Here is a 24,746-nt window from a genome sequence, read left to right as displayed (position 1 = left end):
AATGTCGCTAAAAACGCAATTAGCGACTAATCCAATGACAGCTGCCTTGTTTCATTTGCACAAAGCGGCAAAAGCATGAGGAACACGCATCTTCCTCTCTCGGCGTGTGTGTGTGTGTACAATTTCACAAGCCAAAGTGGCCACGATTCATTTGTTTTCATTGCAGGGTGTCTGCTCACAGACAAAATTAAGAATCCAATCTGTATTTCATTTAAAACGTCTGCACTAGACAAATAAGCGTCTCAGATATCTAGTGGTATTGGTGATAAAACATCTTGCAGTATTGATGTGCTTCCACAGTGTAAGACGACTCTGAGTGTGGTTTTCCTCACCAAGCATCACAATTATTTCTGGCTTAATTCAGTCAGCAGCTGACTAAAGATGATATTAACCTTTTTAAAATGCACTTGAATATACATGTTTTAATCTAAGTGAGACTGTAACAATAAGAACACGTTTTCAATTAATTGATGGCTCGTCTTTTGAAAATAAAATGCTCATATCATATACTAAACGATTGTGCTGCTCTTAATTTGAAGTGCCATTGCTAACATCCGCTCTGGACACGGAAGTACCAATGCTCTCAACTCGTTCAATCAAAGCCATGTTTGTAAAAACACCCTTTTCAGGACCCTTTTTGACGATTTTGACTGACTTTTCAAGGTAATTGTTCATTGGAAAACGTACCACTTTATGACATTCAGTAGCATCCTTGTGCTAACAATAACAAAATCAGTCTGAACTCCGAAGAAACGTGGATGGTGCATTCACGGCTGTGCTGGAAAGTAGAAAATATGACAGGTTGGTTTATGTCCCAATTACCAGCTGTGTTTTTACATTTTTTTGAAGAAACTTAAAACACACCTCGTCTTTTTAGTAGACCAATTGCTGTTAAATTGTGATATATAAATGCAGATACTTTTTGTGGGTGCCACCATTGTTGACTATATCAATGTGCCCTATCAGAAACTCGACTTAACTAGATAAATAATTCTATATAAATCTTATAATTATACGTATCACGTATCACGTAGCAAAAATATTAAACGTTCATACCTCTGATCTCAACACTTCCTGGTTTAGAACTCCACGCGAAAAGTTATTGGACAGTTAAAGACGCACTGGGATTTTATTGGTCGATCATCAAAGAAAGGTGGGGACATACCACCAAACCAGGAAATAGACCCATCCTTGAAACCAAACGGAGACGGTTCACTGATTGTCGTGCGAGGGGGAATAAATAGTCACCTCTAAATATGTTGTGGCTTGTGGTTGTCGTGGGTTTGTGGAGCCACGCCGGAGCTCTGGATAATGGCTTGGCGAAAATCCCCACGATGGGATGGCTGCATTGGGAGAGGTTCATGTGTAACATCAACTGTGACACTGATCCGGAGAACTGCATTAGGTAATGGAACACGAATGACGAAAATATCAACTAATTGAAGACGTATTTAACTTGTAATTCAACATCATTTCGAGGCAAAAAAAAAGTGTTTCCGCCCGGTTTCGAACCGGGGACCTTTCGCGTGTGAGGCGAACGTGATAACCACTACACTACGGAAACCGATGTAGGCGTAGGTCACCAAAGCAGTAATATTAACGGTGAAGCTTAATTACAGGGGGACATATAATGAAGGAAACGCTGACCAATGCCCTTCACAAGGTTTCCGTAGTGTAGTGGTTATCACGTTCGCCTCACACGCGAAAGGTCCCCGGTTCGAAACCGGGCGGAAACATTCTTTATGAAGGCTGCGCATTCACGTTGGTGACAGCCTAACTCATACAACCGAGGAAGGATGTTATTTATCCAAATTTACGCTCCCAGTGAGCGGCTGTTCATGCAGATGGCAGATGTAATGGTGGATGAGGGTTGGAGAGACGCCGGCTATCGGTACGTCTGCATAGACGACTGCTGGATGTACTCCAGCCGGGACGCCCGGGGCCGCCTTCAAGCAGACCCCGGTAGATTCCCTGGGGGTATCAAGAAGCTGGCTGACTACGTGAGTGCTTTGTAATGGTGTGGCTTTTTTCGCACCTTGAATTTCACTGTACAGTATTTGGATCACATCGGGGTTCATGGCGACGCTCTCGGTGTTTTCTAGCAGTGCAACATCGCCCTCTCTTGGAGAGCTTGCAAATGGCATGCTATATTCACAGGTGCACTCCAGGGGCCTGAAGTTGGGCATCTATGCAGATGTTGGCAAAACAACCTGTGCAGGATACCCAGGGAGCCTGGGTCACTATGACATGGATGCACAGACTTTTGCAGAGTGGGAAGTGGACCTGCTCAAATTTGACGGTTGCTCCATGGACTGGACTTTGCTTGGAGAAGGTAAGTGTAATATAAAGTTGTAAGGTACCATAGTCTCGTGTCTGTACCTCATCACTTTGTTTGGTTTCAGGCTATGTGAACATGTCCAAAGCTCTTAACAGAACAGGAAGACAGATACTGTACTCTTGTGAGTGGCCCCTGTATGAATGGCGTTTCCAAAAGGCAAGACTAGAGTTGTGATTGTACCACCAGAAAGAGTGGTACAGGGTGGTACAGTATGCCCTATAAAGTACAAGTGTTTTGTTTGTGCCTCCAGCCCAACTACACCGCCATTGGAGAGACATGTAACCAGTGGCGAAACCTTCCAGATGTTTATGACTCATGGAGCAGCATCAAGTCCATCTTGGACTGGACTGCAACTCATCAGGATGTGGTCGTCCCCTCAGCCGGTCCTGGGGGCTGGAATGACCCAGATATGGTACAACAGACTTTGTGGATGAAGCAATGAAGATCCTTGTATGATATGCAATCTGTTCTCTCTAGCTGGTCATCGGGAACTTTGGTCTGAGTCCAGACCAGGAGGAGTCTCAGATGGCGCTTTGGGCCATCATGGCAGCACCACTCCTTATGTCCAATGACCTGAGGGCCATCTCACCACGCTCCAAGCAGCTGTTGCAGAACCGCCACATCATTGGCATCAGCCAGGATCCACTAGGGAAACAGGGGTACCGTACCACCAAGGTGGACCGTTTTGAAGTGTGGGAGAGACCCCTGTCCAACAGCAAGCTAGCCATAGCTGTACTTAACAGGCAAGAGATTGGAGGTCCACGTACATTTTCCTTACAAGAAACTCCTGGCTGGAAGATGTGCAAACCGCATTGTCAGGTCACCCAGATCCTGCCCAAGTATGAGGAGATGGGCCTTAAGACGGGACACCAGGTCTGTGTAAACCCTTCAGGGACCGCTGTCGTCATCATCACCCCAAGCAGCCAAGCAAAGTTTAGAATTAATGAGATGCACTTGTTGGAAAAGGTGGAGGTTCTTTAGACCCCCCCACCAGTATACACTTACACACCGAGTTACAGGGATTATGAAGACGGTCCAGCACAGTGAAGATGGAGATATTGGAAATTTTAACACATTTATTGAAAATGTTGACAACTTCATTCAGAAGACTGGGCCACAGCTTAGAACTGGATGACCTGGCCCTGTTGAAAGAACAAAAGTACTGATGAGCAGGCATCACAACAAGCAAGTAAAAACAGATGCAGTCATATGTTTTAAGGAAAACATGTGCCAAGTCTGCTGGAAATATTTTTCACAGCCTCAAACCACCACAGAGTATTCATGTTTGACATCTGGACACTTGGGGCGTGCTTTATTTACACTTTTATTTTTAAAACCTGAATAATTCAACTTTCAATTCCACTTTTCTCTCTCCGCGAACTCAACTCTGTGGTTCTCAATGGAAATGTGTCATTGTGCAAAGAGCAGATGATTTGATACAGACTCAACTTATCAACGCTGCTAGTTAGTGAGTAAAAACAACGTGGTAAAGTATCGGAATATACATAATACACACACAAACTAATGCATGTTTTCAGTGCTTTTAGCAGCATACATCATGGCTCCTTCCCTTCCATACCTACCCTTATCAACGCTGCTAGTTAGTGAGTAAAAACAACGTGGTAAAGTATCGGAATATACATAATACACACACAAACTAATGCATGTTTTCAGTGCTTTTAGCAGCATACATCATGGCTCCTTCCCTTCCATACCTACCCTTAATTGCACATAAAACAATGAGTAGAAATGCATCACTTGCCTTTCTCTTCTTGTCACCTCCCAACTCAAAGTGCTTGCATCTCTTGATGGCCAGCATTCTCTTTGATCTGCAGTTGGGCTCCACACACTCAAGCCTCAACACGATTTTCTTTGTTGTTTTAGCCTGGAAAGAAAAGTGTATAGGTTTACACACAGCGTCCTTTATACAAAGATCAGCATAACCAGAGGTGCACCTAACCTTTTTACGGAAGATGGGCTTTGTTTGACCGCCATAGCCGCTCTGCTTCCTGTCGTATCTCCTCTTACCTGCAGAACCATTTTTTGATTAGCTACACAAGAATGAGTAAAGAGGGGGATTCTTAATTAGCTTAATTAGTTTAGATGCAGTGATATACATACATGAGGATTAAAATATTCACATATCCTCGGCTCCATGAGCGTGCAATGATTTCCAGGAATGCATTGTAGATCTAATATTGCATAATTATTAGCAGATGCGTTACAAGTCAGTTGAGGTATTGGGCTGAAGGAAAGTTACAATGCCATCTTCTGTACGGAGCCATGCAATTACAGCCATTAAGATTAAGATATGCCTTTATTCGTCCCTCAGTGGGGAAATTTGTATTGCACAGCAGCAAGAGTACAGAGTCAGTTAAGCAGTACAAAATACACAATATAGAAAAATAAACAATATAAACAACCCAAGTATTAACAAAAATCAACAGTTTTTCCCAGAGTTATATACAATACAGTATGTACCATGCGATTCTAAAGTGTCACCGAACTGCACGTCACTGAGCACTCCACTTCCTTGATTAGCCACGTCTACATGAGGAGTTTTTCTCTTTCCAAATGACCTTTCCGAAAGCAATGGTACACATGGAAAGGAATATTCCAATCGCGCGTCTACATGTGCCGCTATAATCAACCAGAATAGTCAATGGGGCATGCGCAGTGAAGCGTAAACACCAACATCACATCATACCAACTTCGAGTTTTTCTTTCACTTGTTGGAATAACTCCGTAGTCTTGGAATTTAGTTTGAATATGAAACAAACTTTCCACAGCAGTCCAATGAGAGTCCATGGAGAGACATGTAACCAGTGGCGAAACTTTTTTTTTTTTTTAAATCAAAGAACGTCTCAAGCTGCGTGTGGCGCCATATCTCAGCATTCACTAAAAGAACGCACCCAGAGACAGGAAAAGATAAAGTCCACCCCTGTGAATCCAATTATATATTCATTCAGATAGGCACTTTTCTTTCTGATTGAGGTGTGTACAAAGGTTAGAGGATTCCCCATGGGTTAAGGATTCCCCATGGGCAAGTCATTTTTGTTTTTAATGTAGAACTCTGCAGTTGCGCGCACACATAACTACACAAGCTACTTTTGCCGACGCTTATCATTTCAACCTGTGTAGGTCGGTAGGGGATTGTTCAGTGTTTCAAATTATTTTGTGCCACAATTGAGCGGTCTGCAGAGAAAGTACTTCCACACAGAAATGTTCCTTATGGAAGCAAATATTCCCCAAACTAACCACATTGGTCGTTAATAAATAAATAAATAGATGTCACTGTGGTACATTTGTGCGAACACCGGAAGCTAGCTAGGCAGATAACTCCAGCTCACTGTTACCAATGTGACGTACAGACAGCTACAATAATAATTGAACAACACAAGTGTTCAAACGCAATACAAGGTGCGTCATTTTGTTGGCAACCATACATAAGACCGCAGACATGTATGAATTGTCTGTACACAGATTTTTTTTTTGCATTGGCATTGAAATGCGTTTATTATCATAGGCAGATCATGTTTATGGAAAAAGGCCAATATTGATTGGTGGCTGATACATCAGCGCATCCCTATTTTAAATATATGCAGTGTATTCATCATTCATCCACATGATCCAGTCCTAATTTCACACATTTCTAGTTACTAAGGAGATCTAAGCTGGGCCTCAGCAGAAAGAAAAGTAGTCACCTGACCTATGCAGGGTAAATTCAGTATCTAAACTACACTTATGAAGCTACTTACCCTGTGCATAGAGGGAATCCTTGCCCTTCTTGTACTGGGTAACCTTATGGGGTTGGTGCTTCTTGCACTTTTTGCAGTAAGTCCTGCGTGTCTTCGGGACGTTCACCTGTGTACATCGACCGAAGACTGTCAACAACTTATACACAGCAGCGGATTATATTTTACCAGCGTTTCCAATAAACAAGTTATCTAAAATACTACAATACAGTCAACATATGGATCGATTTCACTGTTAAATCAGGCAGCCATTTTTGGTCAGTTCAGGAAGCATTACAGCGTCGTAAAACTAGCACACGCTAATATGTTAGCATTGAAGCCTAACCAGTTCTCACACACGTTAACAAAATAAACGTGTAGCACAACACAGTTTGATGTTAACATATTTAAAATACGACAATGCCTCAAAGAGGGCGGCTAGCAGCAACGCTAGCTAGTAAAAGCTATATTGACATAGGGGCCACTTTTCATCCTAAAACGACACAATTGCGGGAAAATGGCGGCATCGTTGCATCTATGAAAACATTAAACGCGTATGTGGGCAATCAAAATGCCCCGATGATTTAACAATCTAGGAGATTAAGGCTGATTCATCATAGTGTATTCGTGTAGTATTTTCGTACCATGTTCGCGACCCGATGCAGAGAGAAAAGAGGAAGTAGAACCCCGGAAGCACTTCTTTAAGTGCAGTTAGGAGCCGAGTAGAGTATTTCGCCCCCTAGCGGTCAGGAATTTCATGGAGGCCCAAAACATACAAATTACAAATTTAAGTTAATAGTTTGTATAAATACGTTTATTTATAAATACGTAACGTTTAGCTACATATTCTACAAATACAATTATAACACTTTCCAACCATAGAACATTTATAATACTAATTTTAATGTCCACAGAATTAGTTTCAATTAAAACACTATTGAGTAACAAGACAGGAATGGAATGTTGTGTTAATGTTTAGCCCTTCTCTACTTGTCAACAAAACTGTCCAGAGGACTGATATGAAAATGAGCAGTGAGGGAGTTTAAAAAAAGAGGGAAGTAAGCCGTGAGTTCCTCTGTGGGTTGGTTTTATTTTCTCACATCACACACATACACCGAGTCCCAAAGTCAGAACACATACTTTATGGACGTTAAAGCTTCACACTTTAAACCTCGAACTTGGCAGTTGGCTGTTTGATGCACAGGTAAGCGGCATGCATCTTTCATTCCAAAAATAGTCAGTCAAATACATGTGCAGTAAATCCGAGTAAATCAATTATTACTAACCGAAACATTAGCTGGAACAGTAAAAAAAAACAAATTTAATAATAATCATACATTTTATTTGTATAGCACGTTTCAAAATACTCAAAGACACTTTACAGAAAATGGAGTTGAATAAAAACAAGTAAACAGTAAAAGATACGTTAAAATACAACATTCATTCGTTTATACACAGTTAAAACAAGAGTAAAAGCAGGGCGTATAAAAAGATAGACATTAAAAACAGATTTAAAGAGGTGAGTTTTTAGTTGTTTTTTGAAACTGGGAAGGTCATTTAGTACTGTAAAGTAAAATTTTAATAGTAAAATATTTTAATATTTTAATTTTTATTTAATATTTTAATAGTATTTTTTTGTCAAAATAAATGTATTTTACATGATTTTATATTTGTATTTGATATTATTTTCTATTCCGCAAAAAGGCTGACAGCAGATGTTTTCGCTCTTTGACTGTCTGATTATCACGCATCCAAGTGTTCTTTCGCTTAGCACACACTTATCTGCCAGGAAACATCAGGAAAGACAGCATCTTGATAGGTTCCTGCTGAAACAGAGTCACTGTGTCAAGTCACAAACAAACCAAGGAGACAAAATAAAGACAATGCTTTAATATATTAAACATTTGGACAACAGAATAAAAAAATTATGAATATAATATTTAAATATGTAGTGGGAAATGACGGCAACACAGCGGTAATATTCAAACATATTCACTCATTAATATTGTTTGTTATAGAGTGTCTTATACTATTTATCCCTATATGTTTAATTACTTATGGAGTCATCATTTTTTAGTACTGTAACTAGAAAAGAGTCATATTAAGTTATTATCCATGCATCCATCTTCTACGGCGCTTCACCTCACGAGGGTATGGGTATGCTGGAGCCTTTTATACAGTATACAGTACAGTATGCCTAGCCTGGCCTGGTGGCCAGCCAATCACAGGGCACATATAGACAAACAACCATTCACACTCACATTCATACCTATGGACAATTTGGAGTCGCCCATTAACCTAGCATGTTTTTGGAATGTGGGAGAATCATGACAACCGGTATTCAATAATGCTGTATACAACACATATGTGTTCATTCCACCACAGGACATATGTCATGTGATACCGTTACACATAACGGTATCGGCTGATATCAGTATCGGAAAAAAACAATTAGGTTAATAGGTGACTCCAAATTGTCCATAGTTATGAATGTGAGTGTGAATTGTTGTTTGTGTATATGTGCCCTGTGATTGGTTGGTGATCAGTCCAGGGTGTACCCCAAATGTCAACCAAAAAAATGTGCATGCGTGTAAGTATAAAAAGTAAAAGTGTTAAGCGGATGGCCGTTATGAAGATGATGCTACAGATACCGTGGCCTCCATTTGTGCCAGATTAGATCTTCAGGTTGACGGCAGGCAACAGTTGCTCTCTCTTTGCAAGCCTGACTGATGCAACTTCCTCATCAGTCTGTCTGCACTTTGGAGTCATTGTGAGTCAATCCCACTTTTAACAATAAAACAACAGAAAGGCTATTCTGGTGGTTAGAACAGATGCACCGACGTCCATTGCATTGTGGCATCGAACTGGAACTGTGGCGCTCCTCATTTGCATGGAAGCTTCTGGTACAGCCTGATCGTGCTTAAGTGCACCAAATCTGTGCGATAACAGACAGTTCCAGTATCGGTTTAACCGCTACACTGAATAAACACAAGACATTAGAGGTGAATAGAGAATATTTACTTACTTTAAAGAATAATCTACAAGCACTGGTGGTCCGATATCAATTCATTATTGATTGCAGATCAATGTGAACCATGTCTGAGAACATTCTGGAAGACATCTTCATCAAACGCTCCCAACAGAGGAGGAAGACCTCGCCCTTGAACTACAAAGAGAGATTATTCATTCTCACGCGGGACAAACTCTCCTACTACGACTACGATCTGGAGAAAGGGGTAATGCGCCACAAATAAATGCCAATTTGAGAATTAGTCAAAACTGTTCAAAATACATCGGAATCCTCAGTGTTGCATTATAGAAAATAATGGGAATAGAAATGATCCGTTCCTGGGTCAAACTGTGGCCATCATGAAATGTCATAAAACTGTAATGTGCCTTCTGCACTGACTGGTATTGCTGTGAATGTGAGTAAACTTTACAATATTCTTATCTAACCTTAAACACACCTTGTTGCATATTTTCCTTACAAATTATAGTCGAAATTCATAATTGAACAACCAAAATAAACTTGTCAGAGTCAGCGCTTTTGTACTTTTCATCATCTTTTCACAACAGAAGCGTAAAGGTTTGCGGTGCTCCATCGATCTGGACAGGATCAAGTGTGTGGAAACGGTACTGGCGGAGCCTAATAGCCCTCAAGAGCGCATGCATGCATTCCAGGTACAGTATATTATATATATATATATATTTCTGGACCTTTGAAAAAGCATGATGAGGTTTCCAAATAAAAACGGCTATCACGGGTCTGGTGAACATGGTCTCAGAAGTGAAACAGATCGAGCAGATTGGGACTTCCAGCGTAGCAGCAGGTGTTACTGTCGCGTTTCCACATAGGAAGTAGAAGTAGACAATGACTCATTTGTCATAGATATTTTTTTTGGATCGTAGGTGATTTACGACGAGGGACCGCTGTACATCTTTGCCAAGACCGAGGAAGTCCGAGCTCAGTGGATAAAGAAGCTGAAAGAAAGTCAGCGATGCAAACTGCTTTGCATGTGATATCATCCCGATTATGGATTGATAACGGAAGAGTGTGCTCATGCAAATGTCTTCTGAATGTGTGTCCATTGTGTGTAGTGGTGCAGTTTAACAAGGACCTGATGCAGAAGTACCACCCTCGTTTTTGGATAGATGGCATGTGGCTGTGCTGCCAGCAGGAAGTCAAACAAGCGGTGGGCTGCAAGGTTCTGGATAGTAAGAACGGTAAGACCAGGGCGCTTTGTTATAAGAGTCCACAGTGGTTCCCTTAGACCTTTTTTGTGTTTTTAAACAGGCTTTGTGTCCAAATCTTCACGAAGAGGATCACGTAAACCTCTTCCCCCGACTCCGTCAGAGGTAAACAAAAGCATTGACTATTGTCTGGGTTTGATAGGCTGGTAGACTACAATAGCAAAATGAGAACATACAGTAGGTTCTTCTAACATAAGTGGGAAAACACCATATTTGTTTGCCTACCAGCTGGTATAGGCTCCAGCATGCAAGCCTCGTGAGGATAAGCGGTATAGAAAATGGATGTATGGATGGATGTTTGTCTTCCTACGTCCCAGTCCATGAAGGACTGGATTGCACCATTTCTGATTCTGGGGTTGGTGGTTGGGTAAAGTGGTTCCACTGAATTTAAAATGGCGTAACGAGAATCATACTGGAAAACCCATCAGTTCTACACTTGTGAAAAATAGGTCTGCATCTTTTTTTATTATATCATATCCATGGTGCAAGTGGATACATTACAACCATACATTATTTTTTAAATTCATTCATTTTCTACCGCCTTTTCCTCACGAGGGTCGCGGGGGTGCTGGAGCCTATCCCAACTGTCTTTGGGCGAGAGGCGGGGTACACCCTGGACTAGTCGCCAGGCAATCACCATTCACACTCACATTCATACCTATGGACAATTTGGAGTGGCTAATTAACCTAGCATGTTTTTGGAATGTGGGAGGAAACCGGAGTACCCGGAGAAAACCCACGCATGCACGGGGAGAACATGCAAACTCCACACAGAGATGGCCGAGGGTGGAATTGAACCCTGGTCTCCTAGCGGTGAGGTCTGCGCGCTAACCACTAGACCGCCGTGCCGCCCCATTTTTTAAATTATTAAAAAAAAAAATACAAACGCATTTATCCATCCATCCATTCATTTTCAATGCCGCTTATCCTCACTATAGGGACGCGGGTTATTGACATAACAAAAATCTGCAAAAAGAGGACGTGACGTAGATGTTGCGCATGTGCAGAACCGATCGGTTTCCGGTATGGATTGTTGGTTTATTAGTCTACCCACTACTTCCTGGTTCATAGTGTAAGACAACAGGACTGTAGCATCTGTTCTAAAGTGGGAGAGGGGCACTTAAGCCAAAAAGCAAATAATTTCACTAACAAAAGTGGAAAAAAAACATGGTTGCTGTATTTGTTTATCTGTACATTTCATACCATGATTATTACTATTCTTAGACACTTCCTGTTTACAGCAACTTTGGGACTGTAACATGTCTGAAAGAGTTTTGTTTTGTCTGTCTGTTCGTTAGCTAGTTAGATTCATTTGGTTCATGAAATAAGACAACAGGACTATACCATTTTTGTTTACAGAGAATAATGTAATGTAATGTAATAATATGACTGTACCATGTACCAAAAAATACATATAGCACCAAAATGTGTGTTAGTTTGTCTATTTGTTTGTTAGCTAACAGCTACTTCCTGGTCTACGTTGAATAAACCTTACCATTGGAGGGTGGAGGGAACCATTTATCTCGACTCAAACAGCCACAAGATAAAACAACAAAGGTGAAAGAAAATCATGAAGGACAGTATTTGGCAGGTTACTGCAGGTAGGGAATAATTATACCATATTTAAAAACTGCGATAGGGTGATGGTATCATGAGTCAAACAGTAAAAGCACCATTTTGGGTTGTGCTTTTTAGCTAGCAGGCTACTTCCTGGTTCATGTGGAATAAGACAATGGGACTGGACCATTTTTGATTCTGGGGGTGCGGGGGAGGGGGGGCACATCATTACTCAAAAGGAGAATAGAAATGACGTTCTTTAGGTGAAAAAAATGTGTCTGATAATTAGTAGTCTACTTCCTGGTTCATGTAGAATGACATAAAACTAAAAGGACAAGGGGAACTTTTCCAACATTACTCAAAAGTTAGCATTTCAATTGGAATCTGCATAGAAATGTAATGTGTTCTGATGGAGATGACACCATTTTGCTAATTAGCCATTGTCTTTAAGGAGAAGCCTGTTCGACCATTACCTCCGCAGCCCCCTGAGTCCGACGCCCCCTGCACGGGTATGAGCGTCATAGCTCAGTACAACCACCCGGCCATGATGCCGCACGACTTGGAACTGAGGAAGGATGAGGAGTACACCATCCTAGAGATGTCCGACCCAAACTGGTGGAAAGCCAGGGACGCATACGGGTGACAGACCACACTAACCGGGACCACCTCAATGAGGTCAACTAATCAGTGATTAATCAGTCTTATTTTGCAGGAATGAAGGTTACATACCCAGTAACTATGTGGTGCAAGCGGCAAACTGCTTAGAAAGATATGAGTGAGTGCTGACTTGAATATAGATTTCCTTTAAATATTGTACAAAAATGTCACAAAACTGTTTGTTTTCAAAGTTGGTATTGCAAGAATACAAACCGTAGCCAGGCAGAGAAGCTACTGAAAACTGAGGTAAATATAATGAATTAAATAATAGTTCTATACTCTTCTGACACTTTATTAGGTGCAATCCGAGCGCTTAATTAGAAATATTTTGGATGTCTGACCCTGCAGAATAAAGATGGCGGCTTCTTGGTGCGAGACTCAAGCAAGCCAGGGAAGTACACGGTGTCTCTATTCAGTAAAGGAGGCGGGTGAGTGTTTCACTCTGCTGCATCATCTACTGTACATCCCGAATCCACGGCATACGTGTGTAGCAAAAAGAAGAAGTGTAACAAAAGAAGAAAATATGTCACACACACGGAGAGGCGGATGTTCGGATGTAAATCATTTATGCAAAACGTATCTTGCTGCTAACTGTTCACTTGATAAAAATAATTTCACATCCTCATGCAAGGGAGGGTGTCATGTGATGATTTCCCTCTCGTGTCTGCAGAGAGACTGGTGGGCTCTGCAAACATTACAACATCTGCACCACACCGAAAGGGCAGTTCTATTTGGCTGAAAAGCACTACTTCTGCACCATCCCGGAGCTAATTAATTACCATCAGCACAATGCAGCAGGTTCATATTTTTGACATGCAACTTTAACGTCATCTTTTTATTTAAAGGATGCAATATTGTAGTGTTATCTCCATCACTAGGTATGTTCAGTAGGCTGAAACACATCGTGTCCAACCGGGCACGGCCTCCATCAACAGCAGGTCTTGGCTATGGTAAGTGGTGCCGGATAACTGGACATGTTTAAATATATATGAATATAAGTATATAATATATTTGTGTACTGTACATATTATTTTTTTAACACTAGTTATTGAAATATACTCATTTTCAACTGGAAAATGGTAAAATAACGTTATTCCTTCCTGAAATGCCAATTCAAGTACAGAGAACGTGGGTAAGTCGTCTAAAGACTGCATTACCCATAATGCTGTAGCAGCACAAAGGCGGAAGTAAAGATGAGACACTAGTTAGCAAAAAAAAAAAACGCTAGATAGATCGATTGCTAACACTGAGAACAGTTCACGGATGCATGGACGATGACAGCATTTTTTTTCGATTAAAGTATTGAAAATGCCGGTTTTTAGGTTAAAGACTTATAAGACGATAAGTATATATTGCCAACCGCCACTAAAAAACAAGAAAAAGGCAGTCAGGACCAAACCGGAAGTACCTAGCAAAACAGCTACCTACTGTAGATTGGCAGACATATAAATAGATACATATTGAGATAATTATCGATCTGAATACTAGATGACGCTATAATTCTGTACTTTAGCGTCATTACAAATAAAAGATTAGACAGCATGTAAATTTTGGTTGTTTTAATACTCAATTACCCAATATGTCATCCTAAAAAAAAGAGGAAATATAAATAACAATAAATAATACCACTAATAATAGATTGATAAAAAAAACAATAAAATGTATGTATATGTAATATATTTTGTGTTCTTTTCTAGATACATGGGAGCTGGACCCCTCCTGCCTTACCTTCATTAGGGTCCTGGGCACGGGCCAGTTTGGGGTTGTGCAGTACGGAAAATGGAAGGGCCAGCACGATGTGGCTATTAAGATGATTAAAGCGGGTTCCATGTCAGAGGAGGAGTTCATAGAGGAAGCCAAGATCATGATGTAAGATCAATCAGTCCAAAACATCTGCCTCGGCATCTCATCTATCATCTTGTCAAACTAGGAAGCTCCACCACGAGAACCTGGTCCAGCTGTACGGAGTATGCACCAAACAAAGCAGCATATACATCGTGACCGAGTACCTGTCCAACGGCTGCCTGCTCACCTACCTCAGGGAGGGCCTCAGGCACCCGACGTCTGTGCAGCTCCTGGAGATGTGCAAGGACGTCTCAGAGGGAATGGCCTACCTGGAGTCCAAGCAATACATCCACCGGGATTTGGTGAGAGAAGATTCAACTCACAATCAAGAAGAAGCAATTGAAATATGTTGAATTCCTCCCCAGGCTGCAAGGAACTGCTTGGTGGATGGTAACGGTACAGTCAAAGTGGCTGACTTTGGGCTATCCAGGTAAAATGATACCACTTGACTAACCTAATCATAACAAATATGAACAAATATGAGTGTCTACCTCGTGTTTCATCAGATACGTCTTAGACGACGAGTACACAAGCTCAGCCGGGTCTAAATTCCCAGTCCGGTGGTCGCCTCCTGAGGTTCTCCTATACTGCCGATTCAGCAGCAAGTCGGATATCTGGGCTTACGGTGTGTCTGTGATTGTATAAAAATAACTATAAACATCAACAATCATTTTTTTTGTCTGCAGTGAAAAGTGTGATGATAACCATAGAGCCAGAAATGGATGTCACAAAACAAATTTCAGATCAAATTTCAGATAATTCATTGTCAGAATGCTTTCCTCAGGGATTCTCATGTGGGAGGTGTACAGTTTGGGGAGGCTTCCGTATGAACGGCTGAACAACAACGAAATAGTAGATCAGGTGTCCCGAGGCCTCCGACTGTACCGTCCTCAACTGGCGTGCGAGAAAGTCTACGGCATCATGTCCAGTTGCTGGCTAGATGTTAGTATAATTACTATTCGTGTATGCATATTGAAATTGTGTGTATTTGTATGTTATATAATATTTTTGTGTTATTTTGTTTTTTAGAAAGCAGACGAGAGACCCACCTTTGTGGAGCTGGTGTTCACTGTTCAGGATTTGTTGTATGAACTCCAGTAGCTCACAGCATCTCAAGAAGACGCCTGGAAAATGAACATCTAGAATGTTTAAAAAGTTATTTTGTGTTCACGTAGTACACATGCCATTTATATCCGTTTAACTAGAATGCTTTGTTGAACACAAAAGGAATATCAACATTAAGAGTTTTAGGTGGTTTAGGTAAATAAAGAGTCATTTGTAAGACAAAATATATGCCCTATGTGGTGGACATGAGGACTTATTGTAGTATCGTACGTAATTTGACCGAAAAGTGGCAAACAAGCATTTTAATCACCTCCGGGCTACATCCCCGATGTAAGGCAAGTACAGCTATGCTAGGCTACCATTGTGTGACGTCACATGAGCGTGCTAATGTGATTGGTTGTTCAGCTTCCGGTATCCAGCAGCACCCACACACACGTGAAGGTCAGCAATTCTCGCAAAAGCGGCTCCTTTTTCCTACATTTACTGGGCTCGGGTTGAATTTGACTCAAGTATGGACGGAAAGACAGCGAACGCGGACCCTCAGCTCCAGCAGTTCATTGAGATCGAGTCTCAGAAGCAGCGATTTCAACAGCTGGTGCACCAAATGACAGAAATCTGCTGGGTGAGTCAGCTAGTAGCCTTTGGCAGTTGGAATAGGCTATTTCACATTAGCTATTTATGTTTACACACGCTTTACAGTAGCGAGTATTATCATACATGTTTTATGTTGTGCTCATTCTGTAGCCATTGCATGGCATTCGTCTTGTAAATACCGAAGTATTTATCAAGTGATGCGAAACCTCTTTGAAATAAAGCTAACTCACGACTTACATGTTTACCAATCCAGCAGATATGTTCCCAGCAATCATGGCCAGGTTTTCCTGATTTTCTTGTGTTAAATGATCAAATTAACGCTAATGTTTAGCTAGGCTACTTGACGTTAGCTTACCGGACTGGTGAGGAGTTCAGGGTCCTGTCACAGCGACTGACGTTTGAACACTCACCCGCTGAAAAGTGTTACATGTCGGGATTTGTTAAAGATGTTTGTTTAAATGAGAAAAGGAAGGCTCAACTTTGCCACACAGTATAAACCTCTGTTTAAATTAAATACCAGTATGAGCATGACTTCTGTTAATATTTTAATTAAAAAAAAAGCTTAATGTCTCAACAATGCCACCTGTGGGATACCCTCTGATTTAATGTTTTGTGTTCTCCTCTCCAGGAGAACTGCATGGACAAACCAGGCCCAAAGCTGGACTCCAGGACAGAAACATGCTTTGTCAACTGTGTGGAGAGATTCATCGACACCAGCCAGTTCATCCTCAACAGACTGGAACAGACCCAGAGGAGTCGAGGATCTTTCTCAGAGAGCATGGCGGACTAACATGAAAGACTCTGGTGCAAAAGGAATCCATGTATGAAACAAACACAATTTTTTTTTTGTTACAAGTGCCTCAGATTGACAGCAGTGCCCCTTGATTTGTTCTCCTGCTATTCTGAGGCTGCCTGTTTGGAAAGTCATGTCGACACGGAAGCCAGATCACGGACCTCACGGCTGTCTCGAGACGTTCCAAGCAGTTAGAAGGCACCAACTGGAACATTCAGTTTGCCACACAGGCTAGTTTAATATCATAGAGATGAGTGAGGATGCATGCTTATCTGCTGTACGTTGGATTGTACATAGGCATTAAACACAAGTTCTAAGCCATCATTTGTGAATATTTATAAATATTACTCAGTTTTGCAGTAAGAAAAATCATTTCTTTGGTATAGCCTTTCATATATGCTGAGGTATTACATGCATTTATCAGATGAAATGATCAAATGTGGCCATTATTGTGATTGAAGTCGCTTAAGGATGATGTAGGAGATGAAAAGATGAAATAAAATCAAGCAAAACCTTAATGTTTATGGGGAAAAAACACTTTCATTAAGACTAATGTAAGCTAAAGCACAAGGTTTAGTTCATTAAATGTGGAATACAAATAAGTTATAAATATATATCTGCATAAATACTGTATTTCCTCAAATAGAATCCATTTATGCACTTCCATTAGTGCAGAGTACCTATAGTAATGCTCCTATAGTTTTACAAGTAATTAGTAATTGCAGCACTTTGTGGCATTTAAGTGGATGATTTCTTCAACCAGTGGCCAGAAGTGAAAGTGAAAGTAGTCGGTGGAGCCCCCGGTGCCATTTAAGTGGACAACTAATAGAGGAGGCTGTTTGAGGAAATACAGGACAGTGTTTTCACAAGAAAGGTGTAAAATTGAGAAAACATTCAAAAAGCTCAAAAGATTTTGAGTTTTATTGTATCCAGGGAGCCTTATTTGTCCCACTCAGCACGGCTTCCCTTCCTCCCCCGTGAGGCCATCCTGGCCATGGACGGCCATGTAAGCCCGGGCGCTCCACTGAATCCCCTGAGGACCTTTGGTCAGGTAGAGCGGCAGCGAGTCCCAGCTGAAGGTGATGTCCTTGAAGGCGTGCAGCAGGAAGATGCCCAGCACGATGGTGAGGAAGCCACTGATGGTGCCCACCACCGCGTTGGTGCTCATGCTCAGCCACTCCTTGAAGAGGATGGCGGAGCACGCCATGACAGAGGTGGTGAAGAAGACGTAGTAGATGGGCGTGACGATGGAGGTGTTGAAGATGTCAAGGGCTTTGTTCAGGTAGCTGATCTGTATGCTGACACACACCACCAGGCACACCACAAGGCACCAGAAGAGGGGCTCCCTCAGCACGGCTGTCCCGGAAAAAAGCTCCTTGATGCCGATGCCCAGGCCCTTGACACAGGACACGGACAGGGAACCAATCACAGAGCAGATGAGGATGTAGACCAGCACATTCTTCTGTCCGAAGCGTGGCGCCACAACGAAGATAAGCACCAGGCTGCTTCCCACAACGCACACAGCAAACACAATGAAACCTGCCCAGGGACGGAAAAAAAGTCATTTTCTTTAAAGCAACACATTCATATTCCAGGCTCACCTGGGTCTTTAAGCTTCTCGGCCATGACGCTGAGGGATGCCACCTCCTCCTCCTGGGGAGCGTGGACCACCATGACCGTGGAGCCCAGCACGCATAACAAACAGCCGATCTTACCGTGCACATTCAGCCTCTCGTTGAGGAAGTAGGAGGAGAGCACGGCACTGGAAGGACAAACATGGCAGAGTTGGAACAAAACTCCTCTGTAGATTTAACAGTTGACATAAATGAGGGTCACTGTTGAGTTATGCTCAATGAATGTAGTCATACAAAGCAGCATCATAGCCTATAATATATATATATATATATATATATATATTTGCATGGTTTTCATCTGTCAAGCCTCCCTCTCCCCTCCTATCCTGACCACTTTCTACAGAGGGACCATCGAGAGCCTGCTGACCAGCTGCATCTCCGTCTGGTCTGGATGTTCTCCCCGTGCATGTGTGGGTTTTCTCCGGGTACTCCGGTTTTCCTCCCACATTCCAAAAACATGCTAGGTTAATTGGCCACTCCAAATTGTGAGTGTGAATGGTTGTTTGTCTATATGTGCCCTGTGATTGGCTGGCCACCAGTCCAGGGTGTACCCCGCCTCTCGCCCCAAGACAGCTGGGATAGGCTCCAGCACCCCCCACGACCCTTGTGAGGAAAAAGCGGTAGAGAATGAATGAATGAATTAAAAATTATTTAAATTTTTTGTACAAATTACTGTTTATGTATGAACATTGTTCATATTTGATGTCATCTATTTATTCTCCACATTATTTATTATTATATGGGAGCCAGGCAACGACATTTCGTTGGCAATTTCACTGCTGTGTCATTGTGCAATGACAATAAAGAAAGTCTATCTATCTATCTAAACACCCCCCCCCCAAAAAAAAAACAACGTACCTTACAAGCACACTTAAAGCTCCTAAAGGAGTCACAAGCGTCGCTGGCGCAAATGCGTACGCTGCAAAGTTGGCGGCCTCTCCGGCTCCCACTGGAAGACAGTTCAGTGTGACAACAGCAGAAGTTCAAAACAAGAAAAAAAGGCTTGTTTCAGGGAAAACAGTATGGTAACAATATGGTGAATCAGCTGACTTTTTCAAGAAAAAAAGAAAAGTAAGACTTACTCGAAATGAGCCCCGCCCACCACAGCCCTTCTTTTAGGTAAGCATAGCCGCCTTGACCTGGAAAGCAACACAAGCTTTGATAAGAAAGAAGAAATAATTGGACTTGTTATGGTGTGGAGTTCACTCTGAAATATGATGATAACCGTAGACTCATAAGTGGCCCTTACACAGTATTATACAGTGGTTACTATCATATTTGTAACTCCTGATGTCAGAGTGGTAATTTTCGATGACCACTGTGCAGATTATACAGTGTAAATTCAGAGGTTTTAGTTTTTTTTTTACATGCGTGTTGAAGAAACGTTACGGTACCTGCTCGCGTGGACCCCTTGCTGGCCAATCGCAGCAGGCCTTTCTTCTTCAGAATGAAACTCGCACCGATAAAAAGGCTGGAGGACACGGCCAGCGAGAGGCCAATGTAGAAGTCCACACGGGCCACGTCCATCTAGGCGAAGCGACAACAGCACACGACTTTTTAAATCAATTTTTCATACAAAATTTAGCTTCGGAGCTATCGTCAAAACAGCCATGTTTCCACATCACATGACACGACGGACTGCTTCTTGAGAGGCCACTGAACTCACAGCTACTTTTTTTGTGTGGCGTTTAGGGGTGGGACAAGTTCGAAAACAAACCGTGTATCAAACTTTAAGTTTGTTGGTGTATAAAAGCAGAACAGTAACCAAATAACACAAAAAATATATACCTCGGTTATCACGTCGACTCCATCCGTCTTCGTCCGGGGGCAGCACGCTCACGAGCAGCACGCTCACGAGCAACACCCCTCAGACCGCTACGACTTCAGAGTGACTAGTCACGTGATCCACATGCCATTTGAGCAACGTTTGCCCTACAAGCTAGGAAGCTAGCGTCGATTGTGATTGTTTACCAGCCGAGTAACATTGCACCGAGTAACATTGCTATTTCTCAATGGCTCTCCAAACCACTACAGCATCAGCGCATGAGATTATGTCCAAGATATAAGTTAAACGAATAGTACAGTTTCCTTAACTTACACAAGAGGGCAATGTTGGATCATAAAGTTGAACACGCCCCACAGCACAACTTCCAATATAATGAACAGGACTAAATGAAAAACGCTCAGAGCACTATAAGACGTGATTTATTTTGTCAACGCACTCAAAAAAACACTCTTCTTGTATTAGTCAGTCGTCCAATTTGAAAATATGAGAATTTCCATTCTTCCGCAGCCTTTGAATGCAACCCTGCTACCCAAAGACAATGTGATTGGCTACTTGGTAGTCACAAGCCAACCATCTATTGATTTGATTGGACAGACGGTACATGGACTACGGAAGTGTGTCGAACCATGACAAGTACCTTATGGAAGTCACATACGCTGCAAACTTTTATCAATAACACTAGGTTGATCCGCATTGTATTGAAAGGACAACTTTGACATAACTTCTTTTTGTTATTCGTAGTTTGTCATTTCGTGTTGTATTCGCTGTTCGTATCTTTAAGATAGCCAAATGACGAAGTAGCGTTTAGCACAACATTATCATCCAAACATGAGGGCACTCATTCTGCAGTCTGTGGGCAGACTGAAACGAGGCAGTTTTTTTGCATCGGTTTGTGCTCAGTGGAGCAATCAGAGGATCAGACATGCTAGCAACAACGTGTCCAAAGAAGAAGGAAGGTACTACGTTACCACCCCCATCTTTTATGTCAACGCTTCTCCTCATTTGGGGCATTTGTACTCGGCAGTTTTAGCTGACTGCATGCACCGATACAAGCTTCTTCAGGGATTCCACTCAAAATTTGCAACAGGTAACTCAGCCTCACACGCCCTGGATTACTGTTCCTGCAAAAAATCTGTATAAATCTAGTGATGTTGAATATATAGAAAAAAATCTATAGATATAGATGATCAATGTCTGTCTGTAGAGCTAAGGCATTGGTAAAGGGAAAGAGGGTTTTATACATCAACAATATTTTAGTGTTTATTTCTTAATTCAAGACCTAATGGCGCTGCTTCTTCCTTAACTTTTCAGGAACAGATGAACACGGCTTAAAAATCCAACAGGCTGCCGATGCATCTGGAGAGGACCCCTTCATCTTCTGCACCAGCGTCTCCCAGAGATTCAGACGCCTCTTCAGCAGCTGCAACGTGTCCTTCACTGACTACATCAGGACCACGGAGGAGAGGCACCGGCAGGCTGTGGAGCACTTCTGGTGCCTGCTGCGCGACAAGGGACTCATCTATAAGGGCAGCTACGAAGGCTGGTACTGCACGCCGGACGAGAGCTTCCTCACATCGTTGCAGGTGGCCGACTCTGTGGACTCATCGGGAGAGGCCATCAAGGTGTCGCTGGAGAGTGGGCACAAGGTAATTCAACAGAGGTGTGCACAGCAGTTGCTGCACCGTGTTCCCTCGCGACATTTTTTGCAGCGCGTGAACGTCCATTGTGTTCTGCGTCCTTGTGGTTTATTACAGCTCCACCTCGTCTGTGTGTTTACGTGCCTGTACGAGCAGATTAGGAACCCACAGCAGCAGTCGCAGGCCAAAAATAGCAACAATAGTTCTTATTGGCTAAGAAAGAACCCGCCCATTGTGTTCTGCATAATGATTGGCTGTAGATCATTGTCAGTCAGTCTCCTTTGTGCTATAGCAAGCAAACTAGCTAACCTTCATATGTTGTAACAAGGATACAAAAATGCTACAGCCCAACGGCGCCGGGACAAAGCACTGTGATTATATGTGAGTCACTTTATATTATAAATATATTATAATTAATTGGGTCCAATCTAGTAGATTGGGCAAGTGAAATGTGTTTAAAATGCGAGAAAATGTGAACGCCTGTCTGAGGAAAATGTATAAAGTTTATTGTGATAGATTTTACAGCCTTAAAGTTGTTAATAAATTTCACTACTTTGAGGATTTCACTTATTGCGGGTTATTTTAGGAACCTATCCCCCACAATACCACTAATTGTATTGCATGTGTTTTCATGTATTTGTCAGGTGGAATGGTTAAAAGAGGAGAACTACATGTTCCGTTTGTCCGCCTTTCGGACTCAACTCCTGGACTGGCTCCACAACAACCCCGATGCTATCCAGCCTGAGCGTTTCCGCCAGGATGTTCTCCAGTGGCTGCAGGACGACCTTCCGGACCTTTCTGTGTCCCGCCAGAGAAGTCGCCTCCAGTGGGGGATCGCCGTGCCGGGGGATCCCGATCACACTATTTACGTGTGGTTGGACGCTCTGGTCAACTACCTGACGGTGGCCGGTTACCCTGGCAACCACCAACGCTGGTGGAGCGTCTTACGTCACATTGTTGGCAAAGACATCCTGAAATTCCACGCCATCTACTGGCCGTCGTTCCTTCTTGGGGCAGGGCTGCCGTTGCCCCGTTCCTTATATGTGCACTCCCACTGGACAGTCGGTGGGAAAAAGATGTCGAAAAGTTTGGGCAATGTCGTGGACCCCTTTGAGCGCTCACAGGTGTTCACCACAGACGGTTTGAGGTACTTCCTGCTGCGTCAAGGCGTGCCTGATTCCGACTGCGATTACACGGACGCCAAAGTCATCAAGCTGCTCAACGCGGAGCTGGCCGATTCTCTTGGTGGCCTCTTGAACCGCTGCACCTCTCTTGCTTTGAACCCCAGCCAGATTTATCCACCCTTCTGCTCTCAGTCTTTCCTCAGAATGCAGGACCCAGAAGACTCCCACATGCTGGATGCTGTTCGAAACCTCCCATCTGTGGTGGAGCATCACTACGACACCTTGCATATCTACAAAGCCTTGGAGACCATCGCTTCCCGCGTGAGGCAAACTAACGCCTTTGTTCACCGCCACACGCCATGGAAGTTAAACAGGCTGGATGAAGGAGAACGACGTCGGCTGGACACCATCTTGCACATCTCCTTTGAGTGTCTCAGAATTTACGGCATCCTCCTCCAGCCCGCCGTGCCGGTGCTGGCTGACAAGCTGCTGTCCAGACTCGGTGTGCGAGCAGACGAGAGGAAGTGGACAGACCTAGACTTCCGGCCGAGCGATAAGGGGACAGACTGCCCTTTCCGAGGGAGATCACTGGGTCCTGACACAGGGGTGCTTTTTAGTCGTCTGGAACGTCCCAATGAAGAGAAGCCAAACAAAGCTAATAAGAAACAGACAAAATGACCGAACAAAATCATATTTATAAATGACTTTGGCTCCTTGTAGTACTGCAACAATTAATGGATGGTTAATTAACTACCAAATTAATCTATTTTGATAATTGATTGTTTTTTAATTTAAATATGTGAATATCCTCTGATTTCAGCTTCTCCAATGTGAATGTTGTTTAATTTCCTTCGTCATCCATGTAAGCAGACATATTATTTTTGTGTTTAGCCTAAATTATATTCAAACTTACCTGCTTTGACAGTGATGGACATTTTTTTTAATTTTTCTGGAGCCAACTACCTGTAGGTGTTTGCTTGACTCCATTACTCCATTCATTGAAACAAGCTTCAGATTAATCGACTAAGAAAACATCATGATACCGAAAGTACTTGACAAACATTCAGATTTTTAAAAATTATTCTACATTTTAACAGACTATTCAAGAGGCAACCTGGCGTTTGTGCACTCATTTGATCTGTCAGTGCAAATCTATTTCTCAATAAAGACGCAGAAATAAAATGTCTTTTAAATCCGATTCAGCGATTAATCGAAAGAGAATTTGGTTATTAAAATTGTTAGTTCCAGCCCCAGCTCCTACTTGCACTTTGTGGAAAGTATCATTAAATATGTCAGCTGATATGAAGCACAATTTAAACGTTTAAAGGGGTTGTTTTGGTTTATTTCACATCAGTTGTTATTCCGAATAAAATACTCACCATGGCCTTGGGGTGATGAGAGGAAAATTGAGTTGGTTTGTAGCGCAGCTCAACTTGTGGTAGATTTTAATACTCGTTTAAAAATCTTTTTGTAGCTGTTCATTGCGTATTTTAATGTCCAAATTGTTCAATTCAAGAGAAATCAGGCTAAACAAGCGTATTACGACTGCTAATAGCTAGCTTACCATGCCCGCCCTCGTGCTCGTAAATTACATGACGTCATTCGACACGCCCACACGTTTACTCTATCAAGTGTAGTTTGAAACAAATCTTGTATAATATTCGGTGACAAAAAGCTACAATTTTAACATAACATAAATGTTGAAAAAATTGAGCTACAAACCGACAAATT

At 42.3% G+C, this 24,746-nt stretch overlaps 6 protein-coding genes and 2 non-coding genes across 11 annotated transcripts; 5 read left to right on the top strand and 3 right to left on the bottom strand.

The window, feature by feature from the left end:
- The first annotated feature begins 572 nt into the window (after positions 1-572).
- gla (galactosidase, alpha) lies at positions 573-3,920 on the top strand. Of its 2 annotated transcripts, none has more exons than XM_058074978.2 (6): positions 573-663; positions 1,826-2,000; positions 2,158-2,332; positions 2,403-2,494; positions 2,589-2,750; positions 2,816-3,920. In XM_058074978.2, exons 1-6 carry the CDS (start codon positions 578-580, stop codon positions 3,317-3,319), a joined length of 1,194 nt encoding a protein of 397 aa, XP_057930961.2. In that variant the 5' UTR covers positions 573-577; the 3' UTR covers positions 3,320-3,920. The 2 variants fall into 2 exon arrangements, with proteins under 2 accessions (XP_057930961.2, XP_057930960.2); XM_058074977.2 differs by lacking the exon at positions 573-663 and adding an exon at positions 1,158-1,405.
- trnav-cac (transfer RNA valine (anticodon CAC)) lies at positions 1,492-1,564 on the bottom strand. Its single transcript has one exon. It is a non-coding gene; the product is annotated as a tRNA-Val (tRNA).
- Positions 1,664-1,736, top strand: trnav-cac (transfer RNA valine (anticodon CAC)). The gene has a single exon. It is a non-coding gene; the product is annotated as a tRNA-Val (tRNA).
- On the bottom strand, positions 3,397-6,816 carry rpl36a (ribosomal protein L36A). Its single transcript, XM_058074980.2, has 5 exons — positions 6,717-6,816; positions 6,097-6,202; positions 4,299-4,366; positions 4,101-4,223; positions 3,397-3,480 (listed from the first exon to the last, which is right to left on the bottom strand). Exons 1-5 carry the CDS (start codon positions 6,717-6,719, stop codon positions 3,460-3,462), a joined length of 321 nt encoding a protein of 106 aa, XP_057930963.1. The 5' UTR covers positions 6,720-6,816; the 3' UTR covers positions 3,397-3,459.
- Positions 6,617-15,672, top strand: btk (Bruton agammaglobulinemia tyrosine kinase). The gene is made up of 18 exons (XM_058074971.2): positions 6,617-7,276; positions 9,155-9,308; positions 9,649-9,753; positions 9,982-10,063; positions 10,171-10,296; positions 10,367-10,428; positions 12,332-12,519; positions 12,593-12,655; positions 12,729-12,783; positions 12,886-12,965; positions 13,208-13,335; positions 13,416-13,487; positions 14,235-14,406; positions 14,468-14,684; positions 14,748-14,812; positions 14,889-15,007; positions 15,167-15,324; positions 15,412-15,672. Exons 2-18 carry the CDS (start codon positions 9,168-9,170, stop codon positions 15,481-15,483), a joined length of 1,905 nt encoding a protein of 634 aa, XP_057930954.2. The 5' UTR covers positions 6,617-7,276; positions 9,155-9,167; the 3' UTR covers positions 15,484-15,672.
- Positions 15,673-15,816: 144 nt separating this feature from the next.
- Positions 15,817-17,348, top strand: timm8a (translocase of inner mitochondrial membrane 8 homolog A (yeast)). Its single transcript, XM_058074981.2, has 2 exons — positions 15,817-16,069; positions 16,670-17,348. Exons 1-2 carry the CDS (start codon positions 15,959-15,961, stop codon positions 16,829-16,831), a joined length of 273 nt encoding a protein of 90 aa, XP_057930964.1. The 5' UTR covers positions 15,817-15,958; the 3' UTR covers positions 16,832-17,348.
- Positions 16,692-20,283, bottom strand: LOC131130879 (magnesium transporter NIPA2). The gene is made up of 6 exons (XM_058074979.2): positions 20,257-20,283; positions 19,863-19,995; positions 19,551-19,607; positions 19,327-19,417; positions 18,436-18,596; positions 16,692-18,373 (listed from the first exon to the last, which is right to left on the bottom strand). The coding sequence occupies exons 2-6, from the start codon at positions 19,993-19,995 to the stop codon at positions 17,787-17,789; spliced, it is 1,029 nt and encodes a 342-aa protein (XP_057930962.2). The 5' UTR covers positions 20,257-20,283; the 3' UTR covers positions 16,692-17,786.
- A 322-nt stretch (positions 20,284-20,605) lies between these two features.
- mars2 (methionyl-tRNA synthetase 2, mitochondrial) lies at positions 20,606-24,464 on the top strand. 3 transcript variants are annotated; one of them, XM_078788588.1, is made up of 4 exons: positions 20,606-21,210; positions 21,279-21,341; positions 21,566-21,900; positions 22,536-24,464. In XM_078788588.1, the coding sequence occupies exons 1-4, from the start codon at positions 21,177-21,179 to the stop codon at positions 23,691-23,693; spliced, it is 1,590 nt and encodes a 529-aa protein (XP_078644714.1). In that variant the 5' UTR covers positions 20,606-21,176; the 3' UTR covers positions 23,694-24,464. The 3 variants fall into 3 exon arrangements, with proteins under 3 accessions (XP_078644714.1, XP_057930958.2, XP_057930956.2); XM_058074975.2 differs by having other exon boundaries at positions 20,607-21,210; positions 21,285-21,341; positions 22,536-24,463; XM_058074973.2 differs by having other exon boundaries at positions 20,609-21,341; positions 22,536-24,462.
- Positions 24,465-24,746: the final 282 nt, after the last annotated feature.

The sequence above is a fragment of the Doryrhamphus excisus genome, linkage group LG23 (genome assembly GCF_037039965.1).
Source record: "Doryrhamphus excisus strain RoL-2023G ecotype Guam linkage group LG23, RoL_Dexc_Guam_v1.1, whole genome shotgun sequence".
In the NCBI taxonomy this organism is placed as follows: domain Eukaryota; kingdom Metazoa; phylum Chordata; class Actinopteri; order Syngnathiformes; family Syngnathidae; genus Doryrhamphus; species Doryrhamphus excisus.
The sequence above is the reverse complement of the archived record's forward strand: the minus strand, read 5'-3'. Positions and strand labels throughout refer to the sequence as shown.